Source organism: Oryctolagus cuniculus, chromosome 14, assembly GCF_964237555.1.
Source record: "Oryctolagus cuniculus chromosome 14, mOryCun1.1, whole genome shotgun sequence".
NCBI lineage: Eukaryota > Metazoa > Chordata > Mammalia > Lagomorpha > Leporidae > Oryctolagus > Oryctolagus cuniculus.
In genome coordinates, this window is record NC_091445.1 from 18,470,608 (window position 1) to 18,486,512 (window position 15,905).

Sequence of the window (15,905 nt, forward strand, 5' to 3'; positions counted from 1 at the left end):
CCAGCACAGACAGGAGGCCCCCTGCACCTGGGGTCTGTTCCTAAGACAGCCTTTTGGTAAAAAGAGAAAATGATGCGGTCCCAGGGCTGGGTCTGCCCCTCTGCCTCTACCTGCCCTTTCCCACCGCAAACACCCCCTTGTTGAGACGGCGCATGTGCGAAAGGAAAGGGAGCACGGAGTGAGCAGCCTTGTCTGGAGAAGCAGCCTGTCACTCCCTCCACAGTCCAGCAGTGCTGGCAGAGGGGCTCACAGAGACTAATCCGTCACCAGCACTCCGGCCCCACGTTCTCGCCTCTTTGCAATCGAAAGTGCTGTTTTGCCTGTGTGGTGTCACTGGATTTGTTCCTTGGCGGCCAACAGTCTACTGAAGACCAGCGGGGCAGCATGGAGGCGTGGGTGTTTCTGAGTTCCCCCCCGCCTCAGTCTACTCACCTGTAAAATGGAGACGGGGGGCAGGGCGTGGGAAGAAGAGAGAAGGAACCCTCAGTGTGATTTATTGTTCTCCCAGGAGAGGTTGGCTCAGGGCCGGGGTGAGGGGGTGTCCTAGAACGCCAGCAGGTCCCACGCAGACAGCCTGGCCCCACTCCCCAACGCCGAGACTGTATGGGGGAGGTCATTTACGGGATGGTATCAGAGAACGCTTGGTTGCGGAGTTTTTAACGATAAAGTTCGGAGGCTTGAAATGGAACAAAGGAAAAACAAGTGCCCAAATTGCAAAGTTTACGCTTTTTAGTGAACTGAACTCGGTGCCCAAGAGGGGCCACCACAGCCACTGAGCTCGACAGTCGGCTTCCTACAGTTCCAACATCGTGGGTGGAAACAGCAGATATGGGCGTATGTCCGGCTTGTTTGGCCGTCTACCCGTCCGTCCACCCACCCACCCACCTGCCCGTCTAACACTTCCGAAGCGTTTGAAATGAAGAATGGCGACATCTTCTGTGGTCCTCATTTAACAGTGATCGTGAACAGACTTCCCGCACCGGGCCTCTCAAGGTGCTCGCGTGTTTTTCTTCTTCCAGTACACACAAGAAAGCCTGCAGCGGCACTTGGGTGAGGAAGAGCTGTTAAGAACTTCCGAGGTGGTAAGGCCTGGAAAATACGTGCGTGACCCGGCACATTCATTGCCATGAAGGCAGGGAACTGGCTAACACATGTCAGCAGAGCTCTGGAAACCGAGTGAACGCGCGGAAAGGCTGTGGCACCCGAGCACAGCACCGGATCTGACAGACCGTTCTCATCGAAACCAGATTTCAACATCCTGCTCCCATATGCAACTGCTTCACACTTTGAGGGAAAAGAAAACTCTATAAAGATTCTAAGATCAGAGAGGAAAGAAAATTAATACTGTGTTTTTAGAATCAAGGCATGGAGCAATGATGGAAACTGACCAGACCAATAACTTTTATGAGAACAAACATTAGCACCTGTTACTGCTTAAAAAGTTGAAAGTTAACCCCTATAAAACATCCCAAGGGAAACTGCCAATGAGGTAGGTGATGGAACTGCCATCTTGAAAAAAAAAAAATCCCTGCATCTCGTTAGTGCTCTCTTGGTTTACTGTAAATTAGTGCTCATTCAGTCCAGAGCGGATGTCCAGGTGTGGATAAAAATCTTGAAGTCCTTCAAATTATTTTAGATGAAATGTGATTAAAAATACAATTCATTTATTAATATTTACAATGCTGTTCTTAAAAAACATTTATTTTATTTATTTGAAAGAGTTAGAGAGGTAGAGCCAGACAGAGAGAGGTCTTCCATTCTGTTGGTTCACTCCCCAAATGACTGCAATGGCTTGATCCGAAGCCAGGAGTCAGGAGCTTCTCCCGGGTCTCCCATGCGGGTGCAGGGGTCCAAGGACTTAGGCCATCTTCTACTGCTTTCCCAGATCATAGCAGAGAGCTAGATTGGAAGAGGAGCAGCCGGGACTAGAACCAGTGCCCATATGAGATGCCAGCAGTAAGAAAAGAAAGAAAGGGAGAGAGGGGAGGAGGGCAAATGGTCGGAAGAAAACCAAGTAAATTCTTCTGCTCAGTGACAGATGCTAAGGTGGTTTCCCGTTCTGCAGCAGTCATCTGTGAGGGTCTAACCCTGGACTGTGATGGGCTCACGCCCATCATCAAAAGGGAGGTGAACATGGGTAATCACAAATTCAGAGACTTACAGCTCTCAAATTTGTGGGGGAGAGGCAGGTACACATTTTGCAAGAATCTGTCCCAAGTCTGCAGTGAACATCTGGACTGGTGTGCAGTCAAGTGCACAGGTGTGCGATGCTGGTTTCCAGGAAGCCTCTGGGGCTTCTGCTGCTCCCCAGAGGCTGTGCCCCTGGCAGTGGGAGGGGCCCTCGGGGCTAAGTGAGCAGCTGGAGGGCTGGCTCTGTGAACGGGTTCTCAAGTAAGAGCTGGCAGTGAGACCAAAAGGGGCGCCTCAGAGCGGCGGTGTCTGCCAGCTGGGGACAGGCTTTCAAGAACACGGAGATGCCGACGGCTGGACTGCAGCTCTGGACATCAGGACTAGAGCTATGTCCCAGTCAGGGCTTCTCGGGCTCCAGCTCACCATGGTTACCCACAGAAAATTTGCAAACCGCAGATGCCTAGGCCAGACCCGGCTATTTTCTAATTCAGGTAATGCACGTGGTCCAAGCACCTTGCTTTTGAACACTGCTCACAGGACTTTGAGGAGGCTGCCAAGAGGTCGGTGAACTCACACCACTGAGGTCACAGCCTCTGGAGCGGCATGACCAAATTACACCAGCTGCACCCCTTTCCTTTCTTTTTCAGCGGGAACACCTAAGAATGACTGTACTCATTCCAAAGTAGAAGGAAGGGCACCAAGGCTCTCAATGCTACAGAAGGCTCCCGGGAGCTCCACGCTGCTTTATGCCGTGATGCCACACGGTTGCAGAGCGAAGGGGCCTTGCTTCCGCCTCCGCGGTCTGACTTTGGTATGTTATCCAGTCCTTCCTGCCCGAGTTTCGGAGGCACTCCAAGGAGAAGAGCTAATAGTCTCTGTGCTTTCCCCATTTTCTGGTTGACAGTGATACGCAACAAAGTGACTTATTTTCTTGGATGCTGGAGACAAATATCTTTATTAAAGATACTACCAAAAATTTGGCAAACATTTCAAAACAGATTTGTAAACATAATGCTTCCCTTTTCAACTGGCAGCACTTTGAAAAGACAATACAATAAGACAAAACAAGTTGAATCAACATTAGTTCAAAATCCTTATATTTTTGACCACATAACTTATGTTCCCACATGATAAAACAAGTGATAGTTTAAATCAACGTCAACAGATAAACTCCATGAAATGAAAGTTTGTGCTGTTTGATGAATCACAGTATGTTATGGTTAAATATATCTGCTCTTTTTTTTATATTCCTGTAACCCAGGATGAAAAAAAATCTTTAAATATACATCACATGTAGGTAATAGCTTCTTTGCATATCTCTCTTCAAAAAATACTTTATAGCAGTATATAAATAGGTTACCTACACATTTAATTTTATAATTTTGCCCCAAAACTATAGATGTTTCATTTTTATAATGTATCAATTTTTGACCAACATTAATAAAGCTGACAAACTGTTGAAATGGAAATGCTTTTGTCTTCCACTATAGAAGTAGCAATTGGACAGGAGAAAAAAAAAAACAAACAACCCTACAGTAACACTCGTCAGTTGTTTCACCTGAGCGTTTGGCCTACAGAGAGTAGCAGCTTTTTTCCTTCACGCACACTCACACCCACACCACCTCTGCACACAAGACAGGCCGAGCATACGCTTTCACACGCCGGTAGGCCACAGTGGGCTTCCCATCGCTGGAATCAAGTGGGAAGCAGTGTAGCTAATGATTAACCACACTATGTACACAACTAGCAAACACCTTAAGGCAACCATTGCAATGGGGGGTTAACTTGCAGGGTGGATTGAATATTCCAGATCAAGTCAGCCTGTAGAGATGTGTGTATGGAAAAATCTATACACATACTCAAACACCTTTCTGTTGTTTAACCCTCCAAAACAATGTTTTAAAATTTTTTTTGTGTTTTGTGCAAATTTCTATATATTCTACCATTTAAGGCAAAGAGTTTGCATTAAGAAAGGTCAGAAAATAGGCTTATGTTTATCCAAAAGCATTTCACCTTGCACATTACTGTTGTTGTTAAATACACACAACTTTGAAGTGTGGGCACTGAATCCCCGAGATCTAAAAAATCATTTCTAATGACAAACACAAGTTTTTAAGGAAAAAGGTTGATTTGAAAGACACTGAATCCCCAATATCTAAAAAATTATTTCTATTAACAAACATAAGTCTTGAGGCGGAAAAAAAGAATCAGAGAAAGCAGCTTCAAAATGCAGGAAAGCAAAGTAAAATGGGGGAGAAAAAGTAACTCAAGTTTACTAATACTGAAACTTTGAGCAGGTAAAGTTTCATCTCTTCAGAATCTAGAGCAATGCACTGGGCATTTTCAATAAATAAGCTTCAGTTTATTCACATCTTCTGGTGCAGCAGGCCCTATTGCCACAGCTCTGCCTGCTGTTGGTCGAAGTCCCCGATCAGCTTTTTGATGTGAGCCAGTTTGTTGTGAAGATACTCACACCTGTATTTTTCTTCATGATAGTTGGGACTGGACTGGAAAGGGAAAAGGAAAACAGGGGGGAGTTAAGGTACAGAATTTATAGTGCTCCCGACTACAGACCAGAAAACCACTAGCCACGATACCTACCTGTTTGATCTTCTGATATTCTTGTAAGACTTCTTCATGAACATTCTGTAAAATTAAAAAAACTGAGAATCAGAGAGTGCTTCTTTTTTGGGGGGGCGGGGCAGGTGAGGGTGTAGGGAATATTGATGGAGTGAATGTATCTTGGCACAAGCTTTATGGAAGATGATTTGCCAACAGTCATCCAGATAGCAAAGGCAAAGTTGACTCAGCAATTTTACTTATCTTACAGACTTACTTTCCCAAGTGAAGACACATACTCATGTTCAAGGTATTCACTTCGAGGTGTTTGTAAGGCAAAAGATGGCAAATGAAAACAAAGTGTGCATCACTCCCTATCAAAAACACTAATAGGCTATTAGAAGCTTAGAAATATTTGCTTTACTGATATATTCTTGGGGAAGCTGTGTGGCCTGGAAATTAAGACGTTGGTTAAAATGCCTGCATTCCACATCTTAGAGCCTGGTTTGATACCTGGCTCAACTCCTGATTCCAGCTTCCAGCTACTGCACACTCTGTGTGGCAGCAGTGGTGGCTCAAGTAACTGGGTTTCTGCTAAAGCCTCTGCCTGCGGTGCTAGCATCCCATATGGGCGCCAGTTCTAGTCCTGGCTGCTCCACTTCCCATCCAGCTCTCTACTATAGCCTGGGAAAGCAGCAGAAGATGGCCCAAGTCCTTGGGCACCTGCACCTGTGTGGGAGACCAGGAAAAAGCTCTTGGCTCCTGGCTTCAGATCAGCTCAGTTCTGGCCGTTGCAATCATTTGGGGAGTAAACCAGTGGAATGGAAGACCTCTCTCTCTGTGTAACTATGACTTTCAAATAAATGAATAAGTCTTAGAAAAAAAATCAAAATGAAACAAAACACAATAGCTAGCCTTTGTGTGCCAGGTGCCAGGCACAGACCCAAGCAGTTTACAAATGCTTGTGTACATTTATTCCTTGAAACAACTCCATTACTATCCCATTTTCTGGATGAGGAAAAGAGGCAAAGAGGCTTTAAGGAACTTGCCTGAAGTCACAGAAATATTACATGGCAGTGCTAGGAATCAGATCCAGGCAACGTGGTTCTAGAACTTACTCCTAACAACTAAGCAACCCTTGGAATTACATTGTAGTTTAAATATTATCATGTACACTGACAAATAACTGTACACAAAAAAATAACTGCAAACCACCATATCACCAATCTCTCCACACCCTCAAACACCAGCTCCTTGGGCTCGGTCTTCCTGAGGCCAGCTTGTTGGAGAGATTGAGGCCTAGAATCTCTAGGGCACAAGTGGTGCTGGGAAAGACTCATCTGCTGCATAGTGCAGGTGAGGGTCAGAACAGTGGCCGTGGGTCGAGGTGGAGGCCACTGCTACTGGTGCCCATGCAGCTTTACAAGGCCTTCTGCCTCCACCAGGTGGGAAACGTCTACTTCTGCCAGCCCTTTTATTAGAGCCATGGAAACAGCCAGGAGCCACACCAGGTGTCCACGGCTCCTTGTCAGCTGTAACACTGCCCAGGGGGTAAAGTAGGAGAGTGCAAGCAGGACAACCGGCTGACAAATGTCCAGGTCTGGAAGGGCTGGATGCACCTAACTCCCTAAACTAAACCTCCATCAGACAAGTTCCCTTCACACCCCTCTGTCTGTATCCCCGCTTCTAAGTCAAACTGAGGTTTTAAGAAACAGCAGTTTAAGAATATCTGAAATCGCAGCTTTTAGGGGGGCAGCACCAGGTGTAGGAGGTGTAACGAGTTGACTCAGCAGTGTATTTGAATATTTAAGTGAATCCCAACATCTACCTTTTTCCCTCACTAGTCGTGTTTGGTATTTTTCTCAATACCCTATAAATCCTGTTACAGGGGAGCTTTTAGTACTAGAGGAAAGCACGTTCAGTGTGTTTGGTTCTTTTCTGAAAGCCGGGGGGGGGGACTGCTGGGCAGGGACACGGGCTCTGCAGAGCAGTGGGATGGCTGGGGCTGGACGCGAAGGGGAAGAAGGAAGGTCAGTGAGGACGGCGTCTGTCCAGGAACTGGTCCATTCACCTGATACTCTTTCGAGCCTGGAGAAAGGCGCTTTCGTTGCGCATCCAGTTTGATAAATCTTCTAGCTACAGTCTCCATCCTGGCGTGCAAAGCCCTGTACTCATCGTACTCGGCATTGAAGTCATCCTTGTAATTCTGCCGTTGCTCATAGGAGACGATAGCGATGTATTTTCTAAAGAGAGAAAACAAAGAAGATAGGTGGAGAGGAGCCACTGGATAAAGAGGCTTGCACGGGTCTGAGAGCTAAACTAAATATACAGAAACTCTCGCCATGTATGGCATGCATTTTATGTCTGTCTGTCACCGGTCTGCTGGCAGGTCGCTCTTTCAAAGACCTTCCAAGTGACACTGTCACACCCGAGAGCTCAGAAGCTTCAACACAGGGAGGAGAGTAAAGCAAAGTCAGTGAGGGAGACCTGGTGGCAATGAGATTCAAGTGCAACTAGATGAGAAGAAAGTATTTATACAGATCTAGACTACGCAGATCTGACTTCCTCTAGCCCAAATAATTCTCTAGCACCCTGGCGGTGGAGGCCACCCTAAACGTGACAGGTCACACTGAGACGGAGGACTCCAAGGGAAAGGTGATACCAGGAGCCCATCCCTGCAGTCACTGAGTGCTAAATGCTAAGTCAAAGCACTCTCCCAGCTCACTGCCTTCAGATAGGGAGGCTGGCTTGCAGCCTCTCCGAGCCATAGTCCACAGAACCGTTGGCATGCTGCCTCGGGCTGGCTCCCTCTACCCCTTCCTCCTGTGTCACCAGGCACACATTCAGAATGCAAGATGGGAACTGCTGACCATTTGTAAAACGACAGACCCCCAAAGTCTACCCTGCTCCTTCTTTGCAGACATGTAAATGTCACATGGCTGGTAACAGAAGGCCGATGTTGTGCTATTCATCTCATGTACTTTTTTAATAAAACACCACAGGTCTGTGTTTTACTCCGGGGGGTGAACTTCCCTCAGGATCCGATACATGATGGCCATGTCCCCAGAGTGCCCGTTTATTCAGTGGCAAGTAAATTCAAATGGCATTTTAATACTAGAGCCGAATTCACATCACTGGTTAGTGGTCTGGGAACTGGGATCCCACCAGGCCCGGTTCTTGGCACTCTGTGCTCCTGCCATGGAGGTTTCAGTTTCAGGCAGGTGGGGGGGAGCTTCAGAATGCTCCTGGGAGTGCACCTGTGCTCCTACTGGGGTGAAATGTTGCAGCACAGGCCTCTCTGAACAGTTTTACATAATCTTCCCCGTTTCACTGTAATGGCTGTATCACAGAAGCCCAGCTGGCAATGCAAGAAAAGTGACACAGTGAGCAAACTCGGTGTCCTCATTAATATTTTTATTCATGCTGAGTTAGACAGTGCGGAGGTTTAGTTTTCCAAGTGTAATGGAGACAGCGGTGGTATGCTGATTTAAAGCTGCCCTGCGGGCCTTGTGGCCGTAGAAGGCAGGCTGCCAGCTAAGCCCAGAAGCCGTTTTCCCAGACAGGACTGTCATGAAGGCACCCCAGAGGGAGCCCGGGCCAGAGGGCCTGGGACTGAACCTTTATAAGATGGCTAAACTGATCATGAAACTCAGATTTAAGTTTTCCATATAATTCTACTACTTTCTTACAAATCATACCCCAAATATTTTCTTTAATAATTTCCCAAAAATCTTCAACCATTGTGCTGCTCTTCAAGAACAATATTTGGTTATACTGGCATTTTCATTGAAAGCATTTTACTGTTTTTAACAAAATTTATTATGGGTCTATAGCTGGCTATTAATGCAGCAACAGAATAAATTTTTAGCAGTTTGGATAATGCAAAACCACAAATAACAAACCATCCTTAGACCAAAAAAAAAAAAAAAAAAACCTTTCAAATATAGAATTAACTCATCTGGGTGGCAAAACACAGCAGTGGTCCTGAATCCGTGGGGAAAAGTTCAGATTTATTTTCTAGTCTGCCCACATGATTTTGCTGTACATAACTAGTAGGAGGTGGGATCAAAAGGTAAGTTTATTTTGGTGCCAAAATACTTGAAGTCCATGCAATTCTTTTTAATAACATGCACTGCCATGAACTTTTGGAAGACCCCTTGCATATCAATATTCTGAGAAAGAGGAATGCAAAATCCACCAGCAAAGAATGAGAGCAGGGCACTGGCTCCTGGGCAGTGCTGGGGGGAACATTCAGAAGACTTTCAGAGAAGTGGGTGTGCAGCTGTGAACAGGTGGACGCCCTTGGCTTTGGAGCCAGGGACTGCCCAGGAAGCCCAGCAGCATGCAGCTGACCCCTCCTGGACGGACTGCTGTGGCTGCTTTTCAAGGCTTGTCCCAGAGCTCTAGAAGCACGCACTGCCTCATGGGACAGGACTCAGCGCAGTTTCTTGGGCTCCTGTTAGCTGGGAGATGGCAAGCAATGTCATGGTTCGTGCCGTCTCATTCCCCAGTAAGTATAGCTTTCACGCTGCTGCTAAACAGGTCATACTTTAAGTCTAAAATGTTGTTTGGTCTAGAAACAAGCAGGGTTACTCAGCCTGGATGCACCCCATCTCCAAACAGGGGAAAAACTCACATGGCCCAGGTTCTTTCTCCATCCTGTGTTCTGGCTGTTTGGGACATTTGCTCATTCTCAAAGCTGCAACAGATCTGTTTGCTTTTTCACTCTCCATTTCTCTAGGCTCTTACAACTTAATTATTTTTTGTCTTACAGAAGCCTTTTATTCTGTAAAAAGGCTAGAATTATGTGTTCAAGTTATAATTTCTTTGATAACCAGTTACAAAAATGTCCCCAGCTCAGCATTTAGGAACTTCTTGTCACAACAAGAAAAGCATGATAACTGGTACTGAAGTGAAACGATCAAATTTGACTATTCTCTCCTCTTTAAATTGACCTGGGGGTAGAAATTTTTAAGTAGAAATCAGTCTACCAGTGCTTGATATTATTAAGTGCAGAAGGTGAGGCACTTTGTCAGTGATAAACTGTCCCTTTGGGGGCCCAAGGGAATGACTGGGCATTGATAGACTTCCAGCTTTGAAGAGTCAGCTCCCTGACATCTTCCACAATTGAATGCGTGGCCTGGCCCCAGGAACAAAGGCCAGACCTCTATACTTAAAGGCCACCTGAACACAGCTCGGAGCAGGGGCGGGCACAACCTGCTTATGCAGACAAGGGTGGATGTGGGCTGAGCAGGCTTAATGGCAGCCTTTCAGCTGCAGGGGTGGCTCTGGCGCTCTATTTCTGGAACTTTTTACTTTTTTGATTTGCAAAGTATGGGAAAAGAATTCACCAACTTTCTAAAATTACACAGCTCTCTCTCCACGGGCAGACACAGGGACTTACATCAAATAATCTGGGAGTTCAATCGTTGAAGGCGGCTCCGTGGGGGCAGTGCAACCCTCTTTAACTCCTATGGAAAAGAAAATTCACAGCGTTCGTCACCAGTATGGTTATCAAATGCCTGTAATTCTAAAATAGATTAGAAACATCTGGAACACTTTTCCTCAAATTCTATTCTTCCATCTCAATAAGCAGCAGTGACCAAGGAATACAATTGAACACGAACAATAGCGGCCCTATGACCAGCAGCCAGGCATTTAAAGCACCCTGGCTACTGCAGTGTCTGCACAATAAAGGAATTCCATCTTAACCCAAGGTCAATCTTCTATTCTTTAAACAACAGTTGTGGCATCTGCCCAGCAATTCAAAGACTGTGGTGGCAGATGCAGCCACACAATGGGAGATACAAATTTTACATCAACATCTACTTTTCCAGGGACTCAAACAGGGCAGATGAGACAATAGAGTCAGGTAGCAGACTGCTTTGGGACTGTATTTTTGTTGCTACCCTTTCTGGCATGCAGACAGCACGGCTGGGTAGGAAGTTTCCCCATTGGTTTCAAGTAGTTTAAAACAAGGTATTACTGAATGCTGGCTACACTCCTCTAATCTCAGGCCCTCGTAATGCTAAGTTTTTTTTTTTTTTTTTTTTTTAAAGGACCAAAAGAAAGTGTCAGCCACTCAGACAACACCATGAAAGTCTGCAAATGCTCATAATCTATTTGTTTAAATGCCCCTTTCTGGGGCATATGTGTAGACTTTTTATTAGGGTAATTTTTTTTATTATTTGGAGCAGGGTGAAATTAGTAACTCAAACCAGAACCTGCCTGCTGGCAAAACACATAAGCTCACTAGAAAATAAAAGGGAATATTTGATAATTCTGTGGTTTAAAAACATAAAGGACAAAGTCCATGAGACAAATTGGATAGGATGTAGACTCACTGCTGTTTTTCCAACAGCGCAAGCCCAGCCATACAGGCAAAGCATTAGGTGCAGGTCAGCTGGCCTCCCCTGCCAGACACCAGGTCAAGTTACAACACAGGCAGGGCTGGGGGTTGGAGCTGTCCTCACTCTGCGATAGCCTTGGTTGGTTCTCAGCAGCTCCACATCCTCAGAGAAGCGCAGAGAGAGAGCAGGAGGGCTTTTGCAGGCCTCCAAGTCTTAGAACCGCCCCCGTGCGCCCCACTGTGCTGCCGGTCTCCACAGCTCCAACTGCAGGCCTGACTCCGGATCACCACCTGAGGGTGCGAAGTGCGGCACATGGAGTATACCCAGGAACCTGGCTTATTAACTCTGAACAAGGAATTTTTCTTCTTCGTGCCTTTCCCTCATCTTAGAGATTCAGGTACGAGAGACGGGTGCAGGGAACAAGCTTACATCAGCTTCTTGGACCTTTAAAGAGTACCCATTACACCGATGTCAATATTTCAACAGACAGCGCCCCATGCCACACCCCAGTGCAGGTTAGTTGGGGCGCTGTGTCATACACTAGTTTCTAACCCTTCTTTGGAGCACCACTGAATACGATCACGGGTTCTCTTACGTGGCCAAGCCGGTCAGTTACATCTAAGGATTACAGATTCACAGTGTTACATGCAGAAAAGAAAGACAACACTCCCGTAAAATTCCATTTTATAAAACTGCCTTTTCTGAAACTGAATTTTCCTGAGGAATTTTGTCTTATTATTTATTCTGGGTTTCAAATTAGCAGCAATGCTAAATGATGGATGCGGTTCTTCCATGTGCTGGCATGGAAGACATTAAGTTTAGAGGATTATATTTCTTAAGGAAAAAACCCCATCATTTTGTTATCAGTTTTTAGCTATCAGTGTCCTGCACATAGCTGCTTTTACACTGATTAGCTGTACCCTGGAAAAGCTATTTTAAGTTTACCTAGGTCTCTAGATTACCTTTCCTTTAAGCTTCATAAAGACCGAAATGGTTAATTTTATGAATAACCGTTGATCTGAGTTGACTAACACGGGACTCCCAAAGTTGAAAAACAAATAAACAAACAAAACCCATAGGATCATGAAACTTGTAATAGCCAATAGCCTTGCTAAAGACAAGCTGCTTTCGCTGTAACTGAGGATGATGTTATGGATCTGTAAATGTAATTTTATCTTGTCTGTTTTATAAAGAATTTGACATTTCCCCTGTGCTAGGATTAATTAAAGCACGGGTGACCCTGTTTCTCTGGGCAAGAAGGAAATGAATATTTCTATTGCTAATTATGTGTCTGGTTAAATCAGCTCGAGAATGGCATATAATAGGTCATGTTGAGGTTACTCAGTCTCATCACAGATAGGACAAAGAGCATCCGAGTCTACCTTCAGAAAGCAAGTCTCTGGGGGCGGACAGGGTCATTTTCAAATGCCACCATTTTCTGAGCAAATTTAAAAACCCATGTTTAATAGCTGGCTAAAACCAGACTGAAAATGACAGTTGTAAAACGAAAGAGAAAGATCTGCTCCAAAGCACGTTAAGATCAATAATTACATAGAAGGTCTTACGCTAAAGAAGTCTCCCTAATTATAAACGACAGAATCTCAAACTCGGGAGAGTAAGCTCTTCCGGTGCAGCTGGCACATGCAGGCGTTTTTTGGGTAGAAATAAAAATACCTGCATCGGGGTTTGGACTGGAGTTACCGAACTTGGCTAGTTCTTCTCTTTGAAGGTCCTCTTCCTTTTCCTCCACCATCTCAACTTCATGCTTCCTTATTTGGTCCTTTTCCTTGTGTTTCTTGGACTTCTTTTTGGACTTCTTATGAGACATTGAATGGGTTTCTTCCGTAGGCTGTGGACACTTTAGTAGAACGGATCCAGGGGGTAAGGGTTCCACAGAAGTCCTAGAGGTATATTTGTCTTGCTGGTCCGCATAGACGCTACCGTTTTGACTGAAACTGTCCACGGGCAGGTCTTGAGTCCCCCGGCCCTCTGGAGTGCTGGGGGAATTGGAGTTGGAATTGACAGTCTGCGGAGGATTGGAGGCCGGCAGGTGAGTTGAAGGCAGCGGTGCAGGGGTAGGGATGGTGGCGGCTGCAGGGGGCGGCGGGAGGCCTGCAGCTGATTTTTCGCCAGTGGGATTCAGGTGGCCATTTAATGTTGGCGGCACTCTGCTTGTCAGATGAGATATTCGAGCTTTTTTATTCATTAAAGGGTCGATGAAATCAGAATCCAGAAGCCGCTTCTGGGGGAGGAACGAGACAACATGAGTAGGTTGGCTTTCAAATTTAATACATATGTGTGACTGGTCAGATAACTCAGTGACTTTACTCACTCATACTTAAAACCTAGCACCAGGGTTGTAGTAACCTTTCTTCAAACTCAAGAACAACAAAAGCCAAGCAAAACCGAAGGTGAAGTCAACCGTCGCACCTAACGTCAAAGCAGAACCCGGCACACGGATGTTCCATGGAGCATGTGCTCGGCCCTCCCTGGCACGCAGCGTCCCCCTGAGGTTCCAGAAAGCCTGTGTTAGTGACGTGGAAAACACCCCGCAGAGTGGGGAGCCGAGACAGCCCTCCCCTGCCGCCACGGTTCACCTGGTTCTATTACCTGAGATGAGAAAGCCATTTGTGCCATTTGATTCTGAAAACTAACAAGGTCAGGGGAAGGGCAATAGGCCCACACTGATTTAATCTCTAATGTGCGCAAATGCCTGGTTATTCATATTTTGGCTGTCAGAATAAATGCCTTTCACCTGTCTTACAGTGAGAACAGCCGCTGCTTTCAGAGTAATTTTCCTAAGTATCTCTATCATTGTTGGGATGCTATCTAATTTTTTTTTACTCTTATATGTCTATTCACAAGATTGGAAAATAGGTATTAATAACTGGTCCATTAAAATAATGTAGAAATACTTTTGAAAAACCATGCTAACATCATCCCAATTCAGCAACAATAGGACTGACATTAAAAAGGAAATTCAGACAGTTGAAAAGCACAAAACATAAAACCCATTATGTTTGTTTAAGGATAATGCTGTGGCTTGCACTTCAGCTTGAAAGAAAGTATCTGCTCAGCCCATTAATTTATTGCTTTCAATTTAGAACATGTATTTATTTAGCATCCAGTATAGAATTTTATCAGAGTAGAAGTGGTTTCCTAACAGTTGGCATTAAAATGAGGCTTCCTGAAGCAGGAGTCTGGCCTAGAGGTCAGGACATCGCTTGGCACTCCCATATCCAATGTAGGAGTCTCTGGGTTTGGATTCTGGTTCTGTTCCCGGTTCCAGCTTCCTCCTGATGTGCATTCTAGGAGGCAATAGGTGATGGCGCAACTATTTGGGTCCTTGCCACAAATATGAGAGACCTGAATCGACTTCCCAACTCCCTGGCTCCATCCTGACCCAATCCTATTTGCTGGGGGGCATTTTTAGGGAGCAAACTAGCAGATGGGAGTTCTCTCTTTTTTTGGTCTCAAAAAAAAAAAAAGGCTTCCCAAACAATGTACCTGCAAAGATAGAATAGCTTTGTTTTTTCTGCTCCTCCTCTGTTCCTCACACTACTTTCTAACATTTTCTGTCACATGACTAGTCTATTGCCTATTGCCCAAGGCAGATTTCTGCTGCTCCATACATTTATCTGTGTCTCCCCAATGCTTGGGAGTAGGGTCCAGGGAGGAAGGGTGCAGGGGGACAGGGCACTGTCAGGAATTCCAGGGTATGGAGGGCTGTCCCACTGTCTGTCCAAAGCTCTCGGGATTCAGAATTTCGAGGCTGGCTGGTCAGCTGAAAACCAGCAGACTTGAGCTTGAGGACTAGCCAGGACCTCCCACCTTTTCCCACCATGGTTCAATCTCATGGGGAAACTGCCTGCTTGTATTCTGAACTGGATCCAATTTAAAAATGCTTGAAGAAAACCTGAGTGAAAATTCTATCTTGTTTTATTTGCTTTTTGTATACATTTTTTCCCCTAAGAATATTTTTGTGGAACATGGTTCAGGTATAATTAAAATTTTTCAATTTTCTATAAAATCTGAGAAATCTATGGGGCTGGGTAAGTTTTCCAGTCAGTGACCCAACTGAAAGGCAGATAACATTACAACAAAATGTAAACTTGGAAAACGAAAAGCAAGGTACACATTAAGTCCTCTGACAAGCAGTGCCTTGTGGTGGAGAGAGTTCTGGGCTGGAGGCCAAGGCCTGAATTCTGGGCGGAGCTCAGCCATGAATGAGCTGTGTGGCTTTGGACAGGCAAGCTGTGCAGCTTCTCTGGTTCTCACGTCCCTCCCTTGGGAAGCAGAGGGGCTACTGGGGCAGCTCTGAGGGCCATGGTTCTGTAACTTTATGAAATACCTGAGGAGGAGATGCAGTGTCTCTACTAGAACATACAGGAGATTCTGAACGGCTGGTGCCAGCAGCATTCTGAGATGGATTTAGTTTTCTGTAAAGGACACACACGTTCCCGGTTAGGGAGGATAACAATGACTAAAACATGTGCAGCAGTGGTCAAGCAAAAGAAAAAAGGAACCTACCTCGAGAGCACAGACTCCAAGGCCCGTCTGTCCAAGTCATTGTATCCAGGCCAGTCTCTCTGGAGCTCTTTAAAAACATAATCCTTCAAGGTATAAGAGAGGTCCTTAGGATTCAGATTGGCGACCTGGTATGTGGTGTAAAAACCGAGAGCATTAGTCACTCTAAAGCAGGTGACCTTTAGGATTTATGCTGAAGATAATGACATCAATTGACCCTAAAGGGAGTGCCAGTTTTGCACACACCAGATTGGAATAAATGCCAGTCAAGCACATCTGGAGAAGTACATCTCATACCTAGCTAGATGTCTCTCTCCTGAATGGCGACTGCATCTGTCA

General features: G+C 45.5%; 1 protein-coding gene across 1 annotated transcript in view; it reads right to left on the bottom strand.

The window, feature by feature from the left end:
• Positions 1–3,056: 3,056 nt before the first annotated feature.
• ELL2 (elongation factor for RNA polymerase II 2) overlaps positions 3,057–15,905 on the bottom strand; it is a 67,753-nt gene continuing 54,904 nt past the window's right edge. The window contains exons 6-12 of the mRNA XM_002713941.5: positions 15,570–15,694; positions 15,391–15,478; positions 12,714–13,281; positions 10,094–10,160; positions 6,761–6,932; positions 4,732–4,776; positions 3,057–4,637 (exon numbers count right to left, since the gene is read on the bottom strand). Coding sequence (XP_002713987.1) covers positions 4,521–4,637; positions 4,732–4,776; positions 6,761–6,932; positions 10,094–10,160; positions 12,714–13,281; positions 15,391–15,478; positions 15,570–15,694 — 1,182 coding nt within the window. The 3' untranslated portion in view covers positions 3,057–4,520. The remainder of the gene's footprint in view (positions 4,638–4,731; positions 4,777–6,760; positions 6,933–10,093; positions 10,161–12,713; positions 13,282–15,390; positions 15,479–15,569; positions 15,695–15,905) is intronic.